Raw genomic sequence first — 19,472 nt, forward strand, 5'->3', positions numbered from 1 at the left:
AGTTATACCATAGCTGGAAATCTTGTGAAGTAGACCTTTATGCCATACCCTATCAATAGGCCTTTGATATGTCAAGAGCAATTGCCCTAGAAAGTAAGCCTCCGTCGAGAGTTTCGCTAATCCTATTAGAAATAACTGTAAGCACATCTGCTGTAGATCTAGCAGAACAGAAACCATATTGCATGTCACTAAGAAAGTTATTTTTGCTGAGGTGGTTGACTACTTCTCTATTTAACACAGATTCAAGTAACTTACTCATGACACACAGGAGACTTATTGGTCTGTACTGCAAGGGAGATGAACTATCACCTGAATTCTTATAATACAGAGCATACGGATGAGATTTTTCAGGGTGTTGGGAAGCAATTCTCCTTAAAACAACAATTAAACAGCTTTGTAAGTATGGGAGCTAGTTTTTGAGCATTATAATTTGAATGCCATTGGGGCCAGTTGCTTTACTGGAATCAAGATTTTTGATTAGCTTGGAAACATTATGCACAAATATTTGCCTGTCGCATAGCGTGTTTTCTGATACAGGAGGAAATATGAGGGGTTTGCGGCCTTGGTTGCATAGAGTGGAATTAGTTGCAAAGTTCTTGGCAAAGTTTGGCTTTGTCTAATGCTGACGAGGTTACCTCAGGTCCATTGATGATAGTTGGGATAGAGCACACACTTCTGTTCAGGATCCTTTTTGCTATTTGCCGAAACTGGTGGGAACCAAGCCGCTGCTCAGCTGCTTTGGACATGACGGACTGAGCATACAACTCTCTTACGTTCTTCATTACTCTTTTACAGTGGTTGCTGGCAGTCCTGAAAGCGGTTTTAGTCTCAGTACATCTGTTACGTTGGAAGGAATGGAAAAAGTGATTTCTGTGCGCAATGGCAGCAGCACATTCCGGAGAGAACCATGGCTGGCTGTTAGGTTTTTGCTGGAATTTTTTCAAGGGTATGAAGCAGTCTATACCTACAATTAACCATTCCATCAAGTCTGTTACTATAGAGGACACATCCTTTTTAAACATGGAACATAGAGGTAGATCAGATATAAATAAACGGAAGCTATTCCAGTCAGCCATAGATTATCGATGTACTGTACGATGGAGAGGTACGTCAGAGGACTTATTACATTTAGTTTTTATTTTAACTGATACAACAGAGTGGAGACAGAACAGAAGATGAACATAGCTCAGGGCAAGTTGTGAGGAAAAAATCTAGGAGACTTGCATACTAACCGTCGGTATCGGGTACACGGGTGGGTTTACGAACAATCTGAGTGAGGTTATAAGCGATGGAGAAATCGTGACAGAACCTCCTTCATCATCTGTCTTGTTTGAGTTAACCATTCCACATTGTGAACATTGAAGTCAGTACAGACGTGAATGTTAGCCAAAGGATGAGCAGATAGGATGTGGTTAATTTTCTCAGATATGCTCTTAAAGATAGTAACTCTGCTGTTAAAGTTGAAGTATCTTTGAGTTTTATTCTTTGTTATGATAGTTGGCATTTTGAGTTTTATTCTTTGTTATGATAGTTGGCATTTTGAGTTTTATTCTTTGTTATGATAGTTGGCATTTTGAGTTTTATTCTTTGTTATGATAGTTGGCATTTTGAGTTTTATTCTTTGTTATGATAGTTGGCATTTTGAGTTTTATTCTTTGTTATGATAGTTGGCATTTTGAGTTTTATTCTTTGTTATGATAGTTGGCATTTTGAGTTTTATTCTTTGTTATGATAGTTGGCATTTTGAGTTTTATTCTTTGTTATGATAGTTGGCATTTTGAGTTTTATTCTTTGTTATGATAGTTGGCATTTTGAGTTTTATTCTTTGTTATGATAGTTGGCATTTTGAGTTTTATTCTTTGTTATGATAGTTGGCATTTTGAGTTTTATTCTTTGTTATGATAGTTGGCATTTTGAGTTTTATTCTTTGTTATGATAGTTGGCATTTTGAGTTTTATTCTTTGTTATGATAGTTGGCATTTTGAGTTTTATTCTTTGTTATGATAGTTGGCATTTTGAGTTTTATTCTTTGTTATGATAGTTGGCATTTTGAGTTTTATTCTTTGTTATGATAGTTGGCATTTTGAGTTTTATTCTTTGTTATGATAGTTGGCATTTTGAGTTTTATTCTTTGTTATGATAGTTGGCATTTTGAGTTTTATTCTTTGTTATGATAGTTGGCATTTTGAGTTTTATTCTTTGTTATGATAGTTGGCATTTTGAGTTTTATTCTTTGTTATGATAGTTGGCATTTTGAGTTTTATTCTTTGTTATGATAGTTGGCATTTTGAGTTTTATTCTTTGTTATGATAGTTGGCATTTTGAGTTTTATTCTTTGTTATGATAGTTGGCATTTTGAGTTTTATTCTTTGTTATGATAGTTGGCATTTTGAGTTTTATTCTTTGTTATGATAGTTGGCATTTTGAGTTTTATTCTTTGTTATGATAGTTGGCATTTTGAGTTTTATTCTTTGTTATGATAGTTGGCATTTTGAGTTTTATTCTTTGTTATGATAGTTGGCATTTTGAGTTTTATTCTTTGTTATGATAGTTGGCATTTTGAGTTTTATTCTTTGTTATGATAGTTGGCATTTTGAGTTTTATTCTTTGTTATGATAGTTGGCATTTTGAGTTTTATTCTTTGTTATGATAGTTGGCATTTTGAGTTTTATTCTTTGTTATGATAGTTGGCATTTTGAGTTTTATTCTTTGTTATGATAGTTGGCATTTTGAGTTTTATTCTTTGTTATGATAGTTGGCATTTTGAGTTTTATTCTTTGTTATGATAGTTGGCATTTTGAGTTTTATTCTTTGTTATGATAGTTGGCATTTTGAGTTTTATTCTTTGTTATGATAGTTGGCATTTTGAGTTTTATTCTTTGTTATGATAGTTGGCATTTTGAGTTTTATTCTTTGTTATGATAGTTGGCATTTTGAGTTTTATTCTTTGTTATGATAGTTGGCATTTTGAGTTTTATTCTTTGTTATGATAGTTGGCATTTTGAGTTTTATTCTTTGTTATGATAGTTGGCATTTTGAGTTTTATTCTTTGTTATGATAGTTGGCATTTTGAGTTTTATTCTTTGTTATGATAGTTGGCATTTTGAGTTTTATTCTTTGTTATGATAGTTGGCATTTTGAGTTTTATTCTTTGTTATGATAGTTGGCATTTTGAGTTTTATTCTTTGTTATGATAGTTGGCATTTTGAGTTTTATTCTTTGTTATGATAGTTGGCATTTTGAGTTTTATTCTTTGTTATGATAGTTGGCATTTTGAGTTTTATTCTTTGTTATGATAGTTGGCATTTTGAGTTTTATTCTTTGTTATGATAGTTGGCATTTTGAGTTTTATTCTTTGTTATGATAGTTGGCATTTTGAGTTTTATTCTTTGTTATGATAGTTGGCATTTTGAGTTTTATTCTTTGTTATGATAGTTGGCATTTTGAGTTTTATTCTTTGTTATGATAGTTGGCATTTTGAGTTTTATTCTTTGTTATGATAGTTGGCATTTTGAGTTTTATTCTTTGTTATGATAGTTGGCATTTTGAGTTTTATTCTTTGTTATGATAGTTGGCATTTTGAGTTTTATTCTTTGTTATGATAGTTGGCATTTTGAGTTTTATTCTTTGTTATGATAGTTGGCATTTTGAGTTTTATTCTTTGTTATGATAGTTGGCATTTTGAGTTTTATTCTTTGTTATGATAGTTGGCATTTTGAGTTTTATTCTTTGTTATGATAGTTGGCATTTTGAGTTTTATTCTTTGTTATGATAGTTGGCATTTTGAGTTTTATTCTTTGTTATGATAGTTGGCATTTTGAGTTTTATTCTTTGTTATGATAGTTGGCATTTTGAGTTTTATTCTTTGTTATGATAGTTGGCATTTTGAGTTTTATTCTTTGTTATGATAGTTGGCATTTTGAGTTTTATTCTTTGTTATGATAGTTGGCATTTTGAGTTTTATTCTTTGTTATGATAGTTGGCATTTTGAGTTTTATTCTTTGTTATGATAGTTGGCATTTTGAGTTTTATTCTTTGTTATGATAGTTGGCATTTTGAGTTTTATTCTTTGTTATGATAGTTGGCATTTTGAGTTTTATTCTTTGTTATGATAGTTGGCATTTTGAGTTTTATTCTTTGTTATGATAGTTGGCATTTTGAGTTTTATTCTTTGTTATGATAGTTGGCATTTTGAGTTTTATTCTTTGTTATGATAGTTGGCATTTTGAGTTTTATTCTTTGTTATGATAGTTGGCATTTTGAGTTTTATTCTTTGTTATGATAGTTGGCATTTTGAGTTTTATTCTTTGTTATGATAGTTGGCATTTTGAGTTTTATTCTTTGTTATGATAGTTGGCATTTTGAGTTTTATTCTTTGTTATGATAGTTGGCATTTTGAGTTTTATTCTTTGTTATGATAGTTGGCATTTTGAGTTTTATTCTTTGTTATGATAGTTGGCATTTTGAGTTTTATTCTTTGTTATGATAGTTGGCATTTTGAGTTTTATTCTTTGTTATGATAGTTGGCATTTTGAGTTTTATTCTTTGTTATGATAGTTGGCATTTTGAGTTTTATTCTTTGTTATGATAGTTGGCATTTTGAGTTTTATTCTTTGTTATGATAGTTGGCATTTTGAGTTTTATTCTTTGTTATGATAGTTGGCATTTTGAGTTTTATTCTTTGTTATGATAGTTGGCATTTTGAGTTTTATTCTTTGTTATGATAGTTGGCATTTTGAGTTTTATTCTTTGTTATGATAGTTGGCATTTTGAGTTTTATTCTTTGTTATGATAGTTGGCATTTTGAGTTTTATTCTTTGTTATGATAGTTGGCATTTTGAGTTTTATTCTTTGTTATGATAGTTGGCATTTTGAGTTTTATTCTTTGTTATGATAGTTGGCATTTTGAGTTTTATTCTTTGTTATGATAGTTGGCATTTTGAGTTTTATTCTTTGTTATGATAGTTGGCATTTTGAGTTTTATTCTTTGTTATGATAGTTGGCATTTTGAGTTTTATTCTTTGTTATGATAGTTGGCATTTTGAGTTTTATTCTTTGTTATGATAGTTGGCATTTTGAGTTTTATTCTTTGTTATGATAGTTGGCATTTTGAGTTTTATTCTTTGTTATGATAGTTGGCATTTTGAGTTTTATTCTTTGTTATGATAGTTGGCATTTTGAGTTTTATTCTTTGTTATGATAGTTGGCATTTTGAGTTTTATTCTTTGTTATGATAGTTGGCATTTTGAGTTTTATTCTTTGTTATGATAGTTGGCATTTTGAGTTTTATTCTTTGTTATGATAGTTGGCATTTTGAGTTTTATTCTTTGTTATGATAGTTGGCATTTTGAGTTTTATTCTTTGTTATGATAGTTGGCATTTTGAGTTTTATTCTTTGTTATGATAGTTGGCATTTTGAGTTTTATTCTTTGTTATGATAGTTGGCATTTTGAGTTTTATTCTTTGTTATGATAGTTGGCATTTTGAGTTTTATTCTTTGTTATGATAGTTGGCATTTTGAGTTTTATTCTTTGTTATGATAGTTGGCATTTTGAGTTTTATTCTTTGTTATGATAGTTGGCATTTTGAGTTTTATTCTTTGTTATGATAGTTGGCATTTTGAGTTTTATTCTTTGTTATGATAGTTGGCATTTTGAGTTTTATTCTTTGTTATGATAGTTGGCATTTTGAGTTTTATTCTTTGTTATGATAGTTGGCATTTTGAGTTTTATTCTTTGTTATGATAGTTGGCATTTTGAGTTTTATTCTTTGTTATGATAGTTGGCATTTTGAGTTTTATTCTTTGTTATGATAGTTGGCATTTTGAGTTTTATTCTTTGTTATGATAGTTGGCATTTTGAGTTTTATTCTTTGTTATGATAGTTGGCATTTTGAGTTTTATTCTTTGTTATGATAGTTGGCATTTTGAGTTTTATTCTTTGTTATGATAGTTGGCATTTTGAGTGAGTGATGCTAGGGCTTGGTGTGACTGTCTAGCCAAAGTAAGAGCTGAAGAGATGTGTTGCGATAGGTCAACTCAATCACCAGGATCATGCCCTAAAGCATTACAAGTAGCAACCCATGGCTAACTGGTTGCCCCATTGAGGGATTTTTACTCTCTGCAGGGGGGCAGTCAGCTTATTCTGATACCCTACCGACAGGGTGAGAGTCAAAAAGAAGGTTTTATATGTCAAGCTGTTTATATATTCCTACATTCACAGGTTCCAATTTACAGATTTTGTAGGATAGAAGAAAAGGGTAAAGACTTGTAGTGGATTTTGTTGCTTTTATTTCCGGCCCTAGAATAAAAACATAATTTATCTCTGCAAGGGAAAGGATTTATAATATTCTTGGTTGGTGTGTTTTAAGTTAGGAAGCCAGCATGGAAGTGGGGGGTGGAAAAAGAAAAAAGGGAGGGAATGGTTTTGTTTTGAGTTTTGCAGAACTCTTTTCTAAAAGAGTTAAAAAAAAAAAAAAAAGTGCTGATATAGGTGCATTTGAGTCAGAGAACCATCTTTAAACAGCCTGAACTGGTTGCACCAGATTTTTTTTTTTTTTTTACATAAAAATTAAAACAACAGCCTTATATCTCATTTGTCACAATATGTTTATTCATCAAATAAATAATTCAAATTTGTTCTGCTACTAAACTTTATTTTTCTGTCCTTGGTCAAGAAAAAAAATCTCCTAGACTGAGGCAAGTTTTATTTTTGTCCCAATCCAGAGTGCCCCCTTTTTGGAGAGTTAAATTCCCCATATTAAAAACCGACCTTGTGTCAAACTCTGCTCTCATGGGAAGACAAGTAAATAGGATCATAAGTAATTAATAACACCCTCAATTAAATCAACCGACTCAAAAAATGTATAAAACTTGGCAGAAAGACAGAAAAAAAAAAAAATTTCTAAACTATTTTAGAATAGTGGCCAATCAGTTTTGTATATTGAATTTAATGTAAAATGATCCTCATTTTTGGACCATTTAAAATTTCAAGCTGTTAAACTTTTTTACCATTCATCTTAGGGGTAAGGTCATAAATCCACAGATAAATGCTTAAATAAATAGCTCCACTCCCACCCCAAAGAAAAACATGCAGAAGTTATCTCATAACAAATTTATTTTTGGTTAATTACCCTAAAATGCTACAATGACTCAGTAATGGGAGCTTAGTTTATGTTAAATTCTAAAATAATTGATTTTTTTTCTTCCTGACAAGTTTTTCATTTTGTTCACATATAATCACCTGAAAAACATTAGAATTTGATTTTGTATAGGGAGAGGAGTGATTTAGCTGAGGGTCTCAACACTATTTTAGACACAAGATGAAAAACCACATTAAAAATATTAGTTGATACAAGATATGTCGAATGTTGGATGGTAAAATCAAAAGTGAATTCTTACCTCAAATAAAGTTTTCATCATCCGTGGAGGGATGAGGTTGTCTGTCAGTCCTGATAAATACATAACGGGGACTGTGATTTTTGGCACTCTTTTAATGGATGGAAACTGGGGGGGAAAAAGAAATCAACTTTTACAAATCACTAACAAATAATCTAGAGAAATATTTCATTAAATCCTCAACATTGCATTTATTTTTTACAGAAATATTTGGCCATCATAGTTGCAAATAATAAAAAAATGGTCATATTTTTAATTGCAATAAAACAGAAGATCGCATCAGAATCTGCCATTACACATCATTTCTGTTGGATATGTTTTTTAATTCTTTTTTTTTATTTAAAAAAACAAGTATGAGTAGAGAATTTAACAAATTGTTATTTTCTTTTTCTATGCATGTTATTGCGAATGATCTTTTCTATGCATGTTATTGCGAATGATCTTTTGCTATCAGTAAATAGATTTGGAGAACTTTTGTGAAAGGCTTTCATAAGCTTAAAAAAGAATAATTAGATTTCTGTTTCTGAATTTTTGAGATGAGGATTGATTATTTGTATTATTTGGATTCTTCGGACTACTGTTCTCATTTTGAATGTCATATTACATTTAGAAACAAAATAGGTTTAAGGCTCCTAAAATTTGTACTAGAATTGTCCTCAAAGACCTGCAGCGCAGAGTACTTGGAAAAATTCAATTATAAAAGTGACCTTATCCTGAAGGTTCAATTCTTAGTGGTAACCAAAAAATACAATCGCAAATTACTTAAGACTTCTATCCAGTAAATGCTCACAAAACTAGATCTTGCTATCCTCATGAATTAAATGAAGAGTTCAAAATTCTATGCAGATTTCAGAGTTTGACAGAAAGATTTCAATGTTCTACAAGATACACCTGAAAACGGTTGGAACATCGATCAAAACATTGCGAAAATAAGAACAACATTCCAAAGAATCCAAATAATTAGAATCTTTTCAAGTTTATTCTCAAAATTTATCTGTTAAAAAATTATATAAAAAAGTGCTGCCTAACCGAACTATATTTTGCTATATTTCCAAAATATAAAAATTGCTTTTATTCATATCAATATCAGTACATGAAGATAATAGTTGGTAGTTGGTGAAGAATAATGTACTTGTCAGAATTTTCCAGGCAATTTACATAAAATGTTGGAAGATACCGAATGAAAATTTTCTTGACTATTTATGGTTTTTGCAAATGCTGACCATTTTTTCAATGAAAAAAAAAAAATTTCTGTTATGAAAATAATTCAATGAAAAATCGAAAAAATGAAAATAATATTTTTTGTTGTTACAAAGAAAATACAACCAATAAATATTGGACGATTTTTACGAAACTTGAAGAAAATTAAAATTCAAATCAAGAAAACTCTCACTAAATATTCTTTTATAACAAACAAATTTTTTCTTTTTCAAATAAAAATATTTAGTTTTTTAATAATGAAACAATACTAGCAAATAAATATTTTCTTAATTATTTTTTTCTGTATTATTTATTTCTTTTGACTTAGCATTTTGGCAACTTCTGGAGTTTTATGTAAACTGCTTGGAAAATTCTGTCAATAGCACAGTCCTTATTCTGCATAAGTACCTAATGGTTAAATGTACTAAGAAATTATCCCTTTTTTATGTTATTCAAATATTCACCAGCAATATGATTTATAAAAGAAAAAAAAATCAATACTAATATATATATATATATATATATATATATATATACAAGCTGTATCCTGCCACGCGTTGCTGTGGCTCAAATTGGCGCAATGAAAAAAGTTCCAAAATGAGAAAAGGCATGTTTCTTATAGGTTTAATTTTCCATTTTGCATGGGTACACAGTTTTTGTTGTTCCATTTTCTTAGCTGATATAGAGAATTTCTGGTTTGGTAACTCTTGAATACGTAACATAAATTGTCCATGTGAAAAAACAAAGCTTGGATTGGTTTATATTTCACAACATGATAATTAGTACACCAAATTTCAGTTGCAATACATGCGGTGGCATCCCTGGCAAATGTAACTGTTGGATAATTAACCACTTTATCTGCTCTCACAACAGTGTCGATGGATTTGTATTTGACTACCTCACTTGGAATTTTACATTTAATTATAGCGTTAAGTTCATGGGCATCTTTGTATTGACCTGCAAAAATAGCTCATTCACTCAGTCAAATGGAATTCTTATATTTTGAATATCTGCAAAAACCTTTTAAACTAACTATTCTTTTGATGAAATAAAATTACAGAAATTACAGAAGTTAAAAGTCAAAGAATTTTGCCCTTAACTCTGATCAGTTGGCACTTTTTCGTACCCAATTTCCCACAAGTGATGCAAAAGTTTTTGTGCGGATCGAACAGTCTGCAACTGTACATGCATATTTTGAGTTAAGTTTAATGTCTTCACATGGAACAAAAAAGTAGAGTATTTGAGGCAAGCATTTATTTCATCTGCTGGTGTTGATTGAAGAATAACAGGTAACATTTGTCTGAAATCTCCTGCAAGCAATATTACTGCATCTCCAAATGGTCTGACATTGCCACGCAAATCTTGCAAGGATCAACCAAGAGCCTCAAGTGATTTTTTGCGTACCATTGTGCATTCATCCTAAACAATAAGTTTGCATTTTTGCAATATTTTTCCCCATATTGGATATTTTGGAGATGTCGAACATGAGATTTTTGAAAAATTGAATGTTTTAAAGTAGAATAAATAATTCTTCTACTTGGCAGCAAGGTCGCAGGTATTCCTCATGCAGCAAGGACTAAGGCTATGTCATTTTGTTACCAAACGGCTGCTAAAATCAATTTAATTAGAAAGGTTCTACCAATTACTTATGGTGCTGTTCAAGGTAGCAGTAATTTCCAAATAAGTTCTATTCTCACAGTCAGTAAATTAGGTGACTAAAATAGGATTTATCCATGTTTTGACAATGCCTTATTCACTGTCATTAATTTAGGAGATTAAAATAGAATGAGGGATTAGAGATGAACAGATAGAGAGGAAGATGTATAGGTAGAAAAGAGAAAGTGAGAGGAAAATAGAGAAGGAGATAGAGAGATAAAGTGATTGATAGATAAAGAGAGAGGGGGAGAGTTAGAAACAGAGATGGATGAGACAGAGGAAAGGAGAGAGATAGAGGGAGAGAGAGAGAAAGGGGCTCAAAAAGAGATGGAGAGGGTGATATAGAGAGAAAGATAGATTGAGAGAGGGAAAGGGAGAGATTGATAGAAAGAGATATTAAGAGAGGGGGAGAGAAACAGAAGGTGAACTACACTTCACCGTTTTTTTCCTCATTAAGTAGAGAAGAAATCTTTCGAGACTGAGGCAATTTTAATTTTTTGTTACTATCCAGAGTAACCCTTTTTTTGGGGGGGGGGCTAGATTTTCCACGCATTCAAAACCGACCGGGTTATCTGTACTTTCACCTAACAAAAAGAAAAAGATTTTGTAAAATTTGAATTTAACATGAAAATACTATTAAAAAATAGCACGATAACATAAGTGCATAAGTGCCACTTTATGTACTCCTTGGGCGTTGAGTTCCATGGCGACCAGCATAATTATTTAATGGTCACTCCCTTAGCCCCCCCCCAGTCAATGCGCACGTAACATTTTTTTATTTATTGAGGTTGGCTTAGTAACTAAACGATTTATTGATAATTTTGTAACCTTTAAACGCATGCAGAAAGATTTAAATTGGTTCATTATTGTTGTAATGAAAAAAAAAAAAGTTTCATTCAACACAAAACCAAAAACACATTAATGATAAATGATTTATTATTCTATTCATTGAAATTTACTAATTTTTCAATAAAAAAAAGTTAATAAAAAAATAGTTGCTTATGTGCGCATGTAAAAATGTTTGTAAAAGTGAGAAATTATTTTAATCATTTAAAAAACTTCTTTTATTTTTTTGTTTTATTTTTAGATTAGGTCCACCTTATAATCACCTCAACATCCTCATCTTAAGAACAGCTTCCGGAATAAACACTACTTTTGGAGGTGGGGGGGGGGGCTATTTGCAAAATTTAACTGATATTTGTTGTCAGCATACCCACCCGAAAATACTATTTTAAAAAAAAGGGAGGGGTTCAGTGCCCGTTGCAGAAAAGTAGATTTATTTATCAATAAAAGTTGTGAAGAAGTAAATTTATTTATCAATAAAAGTCGTCATTTAAAAAAGAAAATTGTGGAGGTGGACCTAAATGTAAATATTTACCCAAAAAACTATCCCGAAGTTTATTACAAAAACGTTTTGTTTTCGCACTATTCAACAATCTGTTCATCCGCGCATGTAAATTAAAAAATATTTGTAAAAGCGAGAAGTTATCAGTAAATGATTCATTTTTTAAAAATTTATTTATTTATTTATTTTTTTTACATTAGGTCCACCTCCACAAATGTTAAGAACGGCTTTCAGAATAAACACCCTCAACCTCTCCATGTTAACAATGGATTTCGGAATACACACCATTTAGGGGAGGGGAATTTGTTATCAACATACCCATCCGCAAATACTATTAAAAAAAAAGTCGATAAAAGTCGTCATTTAAAAAGAAATTTAAAATCAAATGTTTGTAAAAGTGAGAAATTATTAATAAATGTTTAGTAACATTTTTCGGTGCTAATGCAGAGAGTGATCCGCGCTATTTTTTAAATCGTATTTTCACGTTTAATTAAAGTTTTATGTTTTTTTTTTTATTTAATTGCAAGGTTAAAGTACAGAATAGGTACAAAACACCCTCCCCTCCCCATGTTAAGAATGGCTTTTTAAATAATAACGTTATTATTTCAGCACGGATCACTCTCTGCATGAGTACCCATTTTTCTTTTGATATTCATAAAAAGTAAAACTTTTTTTCAAAATAAATAAATAAATGTTTGTAAATGTGACAAATAATCATTTAGTTACGGCAACGTCAGTAAATAAAAGATGTTACGTGCGAGGTGGGGTAGGGACTAAGGGAGCGACTATTATTTTTTTCTGCTGGTCGCCATGGAACTCAACGCCCAAGGAGTACCAAATTGTAATTTTTTTTTTTGTCAAATAAATAAATTTCAAGCAATTTTTACAATAAATAATAGATAGCAACTTTGTTAATTTTACGACTCGCCCCAGCATATTATAAACACCCTAACTTCCCTATGTTAAAACGGCTTTCGGAATGAACACCCCCAATCTCCCCATATTAAGAACGGCTTTCGAGGTTTATGGAAGGGTGTGGTTTTTTTTTTAACATGGGGAGGTTAGGGTGTTTATAATACGTTGAGGCATAAAAGGTATTTAAAATTTAAAAATTGGTAAGTACATAAATTAATTTAAATTTTTAAAATATGGGATTTTTTTTTTGTGCTAATGCAGAGAGTGATCTGCGCTATTTTTTAAATCGTATTTCCGCGTTTAATTAAAGTTTTATATGTTTTTATTCAATTGTAAGGTTAAAGTACGGAATAGGTACAAAACACCCTCCCTTCCCCATGTTAAGAATGTCTTTTTTAATAATAACGTTATTATTTTAGCACAGATCACTCTCTGCATGAGTAACTTTTTTTTTTACTTATCTTGTAATTCGAGAGTAGTTGAAACGGAAGTTACCAGAAATATTATTGGGCAGTCTCGCAGAAACGACTTCGAAAAATGTTTATATTTTAATTAATATTTTTATAATTCGTAATGTAAAATTATTTTAATAACATGCAAACATTGACTTTACAGATAGATTTTCTGAAAATTTCAACTAAATTGGTAATGTAGAAATATGGTTGTATAAACTTTGAACAAACCAAGAATTACATTTTTATATATATAGATATATATAAAATAAGGTAAAACTTACTTGATTTTTAAAACACCAGTAGGGTAGAATTCCAATGATAGGTACACCAATGACAATTGCACCTATTTCTGGCAGTGATGTAAAGGTGTTTTCTATAAATACAGAATGTATATGTTGCCGATAATACGAATGGGATGCTAAATAAATAGCTATTGCCCCACCTAAAGAGCGACCAAAGACTATAATTTTATCTCGAGATATCTGAGTCTGACGCAGTAAATAATCCATGGCTGCTTCAGCATCTTGGTATAAACCTGTAAGATGAAACCAAATATTTTCTTGATTAACAAACATAAAATATTAGATAATAACTTCAACTTATTTTGTAAACCTCTAGTAAAAATTTAAAGTATTTAAACGTTAATGTGTTTTTTTGTAAAATACTCTGGTTAAAAAAATGCTACATTTTTTATTTGCATTTATTTAACACTGAACTTAAACAAACCTTTAAATGTGAATTTGGAAGAAAAAAGAAGACAAGCAAAGATCAGAAAAGTTTTTTTATTTTTCACTAATGAATTTGAACAAAAATTAAAATGTTTTTTTTACTGAAATATTACCAAATTTTGTGACAATCTTGTGTCTGCCCTAGTATAATTGTTAGTTGAGAAACAGTGAAACACATAGCAGTAAAACATTCAAATGAATGTGATGACAACGATGATGATGATGAGCAAAAATCGTTTACTTATGCAACAACCAAGGATGTGAAGTTTATGAACATTTTCAAAATCAGGCAAATAAAATGTTTTTTTCTTATTAGTATAATCTATAGAAATTAGCAACAGATCTTGCAAGAGAGATCTTATTTCAACCAAGAGAAGAATTCTATACAAAATATATTCTCTTACCCGTTTCTGATGGAGTACCTTGACTTTTCCCATAACCTCTGTACTCAACCATAAGAACATTACATCCAAGACTAGTATACAACCCATAGGCATTCATCAATCTAAGAAATAAAATAATGAAGTCAAATTAATCATTAATAAAAGAAATATGAAACAACAACATTGTTCTCAAACTATCATAAACCAGCCTTTTAAGTGCAAAAATGGTTAAAGATAGTGAAATTTATTTTTGGTTTATTTTGATAAATTTTGAAAGTAACAAGATTCAACCTTTTTCCTTTACACAAGTGTTTCTCTCATGTCATTAATATTTTCTATAATCTGTTTCAAATTAAATCTATTTTCATTCACAAGAGACTTTCTTTTTCAAATTTTGTGTGTATATCAATAAGAGTCCTATTATAAAGAAAAAGCACTACTCATCAATATGGAAGGCTTAAAGGGTCTTTCACACACACAAAAAAAAACAAAAAACAAAATCCAAGTTAAAACTTTAGTGAATGAAATACTAAAGAAAGTACATTTTTAAAAACCTGATAATTACAGCATTTGTAGAGAAATATTAGTTATAGTCAGCAAACGTGGCCACTACTGGAAATGGTGACAAGGCAAATCACCTCCTTCGTTTTTTTTTTTATCTCATGCTTATACAATAGAACCTTGGGATATAGTGGCCCTAGAATACATTTTTTTCAGGTTATGATGTGGAATACAATGTTTTTCCAGCTCTTGTTTACAGTATTATTTATAATGTTATTTGATTATATACATGTGCATAGTGTATGTTGTTACTAATTTTTAATGCCATATCCCAGGGTTCTACTGTATCTCCCCTGCGCATGTACTTTATTTCCAATCTCCCTTTTTTTTTCATTAATTATTGAAATTCAAATAAAAAGCTTATTTTAAAATTTAAAAATGATACTTTTACTTTTGTAATTTCATAAACATATATTTCTTATAAAAGTTCAAATAAAATAACTTATTTTTTATATTTTGTAATTAAAAGTGCAAATAAAGACTAATGGTGTTATTTTTATTTTTTTAAAGGTTTTATTGCATACTTTTCTTATGTTTTATTTCAATAAATCGCTTCACAATAAAAATACTGAAGAACAATAAAAGTGAAGGAACTGATTTGCCTTGTCACCACTTCTGGTAGAACTATGCCAGAAGTTAGGAAACATGTTAGCTAACTATAACCAAAAATACTCTGCTAATGTCATATAATGCTAATAAGTTGCATACTGAATAAAAGTGAATGTACTCCCATAAGTCATATAGTACAAAATAAAACAAACTGTTTTTGTCTATCAGACCATGATCTGCACTCATCTGCTCGGATATTACTCTACACATTTAGCTTTGGGCTTGTTCACTCCTTTCTCATTTGCAAGGATATTATGTACACATTGTTGACTTCTCACTAAACTTAGTTGAATTTGTATTTACCTTTTCATTAAAAAGTCAAAAGGATGCTCGACTGAGCTTTAATCTTTGGTTTCTCCTCATATGACATCCTGATGGCTTAACCATTTTAAGTGGTGGAATAAACAAAATGTACAAAAACACAAATTGATTTTTTTCTTCATACATCCGTAGACAACTTAGGGGTAGAAACCAGTCTCAGTGGCTAAGGAATTACTGCTAACTCTAATGCAACCGGCAGGCTATTATTTTGTCTTGTCTTTTATTTCTGTGAATGATATAATGCATGTCAGTTGAATGATATAATGCATGTCAGTTGAATGATATAATGCATGTCAGTTGAATGATATAATGCATGTCAGTTGAATGATATAATGCATATCAGTTGAATGATATAATGCATGTCAGTTGAATGATATAATGCATGTCAGTTGAATGATATAATGCATGTCAGTTGAATGATATAATGCATGTCAGTTGATGCATCTGATTTTCTATGATGTCATCTTCACTTCAGAATTTGCCAAATTTAATTTCATTATAAAAGTTAAAATTTTGGAACAAAATTGGCATCATAAAACTGCAAAATTACTTGAAATCAAGAAATTAAATTATTTCTTAATAATTATTTCTCTAGTTTTAGAGCAATTTTAAAATTTATATATAAATTTGTATACTTCTGCACTTAATTTGTATCTCTATGCTGTAACCCATTATTCAGAGAATAAAATGTACAGACAACAAATTATTTTTATATATACAGATACTTGTCTTTCATGTTTGCACAACTATCAGTGTAGGAAGTAACAATAACTGACAGTCAGGAAATTCGAATCCTGTAACAAAGTCAATCTAAGATATATATATACACACACACACACACACACACTCCTATAATTTTTTTTTTTTTTTTGTGTGTATTGATATTTATATTACAAACTCTTTTTTTCTATTCATTTAAAAAGAAAATAGAACTTTGTTATATATGGGTTGTGGAATTGCATTCATCTACAAAAGATCTAGCTAATTTACATTTCAAACATTCATTTTCAATTAATTCCCTATTAGTTTTTTAAGTTTTCTTATGAGATGATCATCTTTAATCAATTGTTTCGTATAATTATATTCATGCAGATATTCTACATGATTTATACTTGTGTAATATTTGCATAAAAATTTTATAGTAAACACAAACCTCTTTCTATATATATTTATATTTGCGTATATATATATTTGTTTAAAAAAATGTTGCCTACCAAACTCCTGTCAGTTTTTGGTTTACAGGGTATTCAAACCTATGCAAAACTTTATATTTGGGTTTTAGTCTGGGGAAAATCAGTGCAAAAATGTGAAAATTAAAGAAATGGAATTTGCTAGATAAAAGTTGAACGACAGCATTATGAATATGCATGCGTAACATAATAGCTATTGGTTCATATTTTAATTTTTAGCCTTGTAGCAAACATTTATTCATAGCCGAGGCATTAACGTCAAAGGAAAAAGTAAATCGTAAGCTAAGCGTATAGGTTTTGATTCTTTTTTTCTAAACATTTTAAATCATTTCTATATATTGTGTGCAATATAACATGATACAAAATCTGCATTAATCAAAATATCATATTTAAGCATATTTTACGACCGGGCAATGCTGGGTGGCCTGCTTACATATATATGCTTATATATATATATACTGTGACATAATCCTTAAATTGGATCGTGTGTTTTAAGAAAATTTTAAGATTTAATTTTAAGGCCAACGAAAAATGTATCTTTTTTTGTTGTTGTTTGAGGCAAAAATACAAAAGAGAGTAAGAAAGAGAGGCTAAACCTATAACGAGAGAGAGAGAGAGAAAGAGAGAGTATAGAAGAAAGAGAAAGAGGTGAGAAAGACGGTCAGCAAGTGAATCAGCAAGCGAGGTGATCGGGTCACCCGGTCAGTGACACGCTCTCTGACCCCTGCTAGTTACTAAGCAACCAAGAAAGAAAGATAAGAATAAGGAACATACGGGGAAGAGAAAGAGAGAGAGGGACAAAGAGACAGTTTGGTGAACACACTCTGATCCGAGCAACCATGCCAGACAGGTAGGAAAAATTTCCCATCCCAACAAAGCGAAAGAAAGTAAAATGATGAGAAAATGGCAAACTTTACAGATGTTTTAAACCACCTGAAACGAAATGAAAGGAAAGTGTCTGGAACATATGAAAAGTAGAAGGAGCCCACGTCGGAAAAAAAAAATCCTGTATCAGCAACGAAAGGAGGTGATGTCAGTAGCAATAAACGGCGAACGTTACAAATATATATTCGAATTATAGACTAACAAAGGAACGGACATTTATTTTCACCAACCGCTTAAAACAAAAAAAAGAGAAAAGAAAAATAAAAACTATAAGTCGTCTCTGCATACTTCTCTCTCTCTCAAATGTCAAGTTAATGAGTTCATTTTGCCACTGTTTTGTTTGGACCAATATATTTTGTATTGACATATTTCTCGTCTGCATTTTTCAGATTAAGATACCCATCCACATACTCGTAACTTGTTTTTTTTTTTTTATTTTACTTAACCTCATTCCCCCCTCCGTAGGTTAATTTTAATAATAAAGTAAATTTTGAAACGTTATCACCAGGGTTGCGGAGTCGGATGGTGAAAGTCCGACTCCGACTCTTTGAATTCCTAAAATACCGACTCCGACTCCTTTGATATTTTAGACTCCGACTGTCGACTACTATGTGGAAATCTATTCTGCAGATCCATATACCAGTCTCCCACACCTATTCAGCATTTTATAATTACTTTTCATGTGTATTATTTTTCATGTTTAACATTCACTTGTATGATATACTCACATATAAACTATACCAGCTTTATTTATTTATTTAATGTTAACTCCTAATAAGACATATCACCACTTGGACGAAAAAAGCTAATTTTTGGGACCATGTCTAAAAGATTAGCAAGATGTCGGTTTATGCTACATTTAAATTTCTGTATATCAGTACGACCAGGAAAGCAGGTAGCAGGAAGGGAATTCCAAAGTCTAGCTGTTCAAGGGAAGAAACTATTAGAATAGAAAGCTTTTTGGCATCTAGGGACCTTAACAGTGAAAGGATGAGATCTTATCACTAAACAGGTTTGTCAGGGATATGTACGGGGGTACAAGTACAACGAGTTCATCAGAACACATTCCATTAAAACATGCACAGAGATGCAACATTGTGACGATGGGACAAGAGCTGGAGCTTAGTTGATAAAGTGGGACCGATTAGATTGACAACTCTTTTTTGGAACCTATCCAAGATGGAGAGGCTAGTGGTAGATGCACCAGCCCAGATGTGGCAACAATACTCCATGCATGGACGAATGGTGGTCTTGTAGAGATACGGGATACTCTCAGGTGTGAGTAGTCTTCTAGCTCGATAGAGAGAACCCACCATCTTTGCAGCAGTCTTTGCAATGTCCTCTATGTATTTGTTCCACTTCATATTGCCCACAAAGTAAAATATGGTAAAATAGTCCCAAAAAAGGAGTTTGAAGGTAGAATTCTCAGGTAGGATGTTTTTTTTTCATCCAATATAAGTGGTTCGAGAGGCGTTTTGTAATTGTTAAAGGAAAGCAGCTTAGTTTTACTAGCATTAAATATTACCATCCATCTGCGTCCCCATTCAACTATGGTCTGGAGGTCATTTTCTCATTATTTTGCCATTGTCTAAGATTTATGTACATTTCCCTAATGCATGTTATAGAGCATTGTATCATCAGCAAATATACCCATCTCGGACACAATATTATCAGGGATGTCGTTTTTGAATATCAGGAATAATAATGGTCCAAGGATCGACCCGTGAGGCACTCCTGCATTAATGTTATGCTGCTTGGATGTATGTCCATCAATGACAACCTGTGTGCTTTTATTGTCTAAGATGGATCTAATTATATTTAGTACACG

General features: G+C 31.0%; 1 protein-coding gene across 1 annotated transcript in view; it reads right to left on the minus strand.

Annotated features, from left to right (window-relative positions):
• The window catches only part of LOC145293817 (protein ABHD13-like), a 192,977-nt gene that overhangs the window by 75,479 nt on the left and 98,026 nt on the right, over positions 1 to 19,472 (minus strand). Inside the window, exons 3-5 of the mRNA XM_080140439.1 lie at positions 14,100 to 14,200; positions 13,249 to 13,502; positions 7,400 to 7,504 (exon numbers count right to left, since the gene is read on the minus strand). Coding sequence (XP_079996565.1) covers positions 7,400 to 7,504; positions 13,249 to 13,502; positions 14,100 to 14,200 — 460 coding nt within the window. The remainder of the gene's footprint in view (positions 1 to 7,399; positions 7,505 to 13,248; positions 13,503 to 14,099; positions 14,201 to 19,472) is intronic.

The sequence above is a fragment of the Euprymna scolopes genome, chromosome 15 (assembly GCF_053919585.1).
Source record: "Euprymna scolopes isolate OS-2025 chromosome 15, ASM5391958v1, whole genome shotgun sequence".
Taxonomy (NCBI): Eukaryota; Metazoa; Mollusca; class Cephalopoda; order Sepiida; family Sepiolidae; genus Euprymna; species Euprymna scolopes.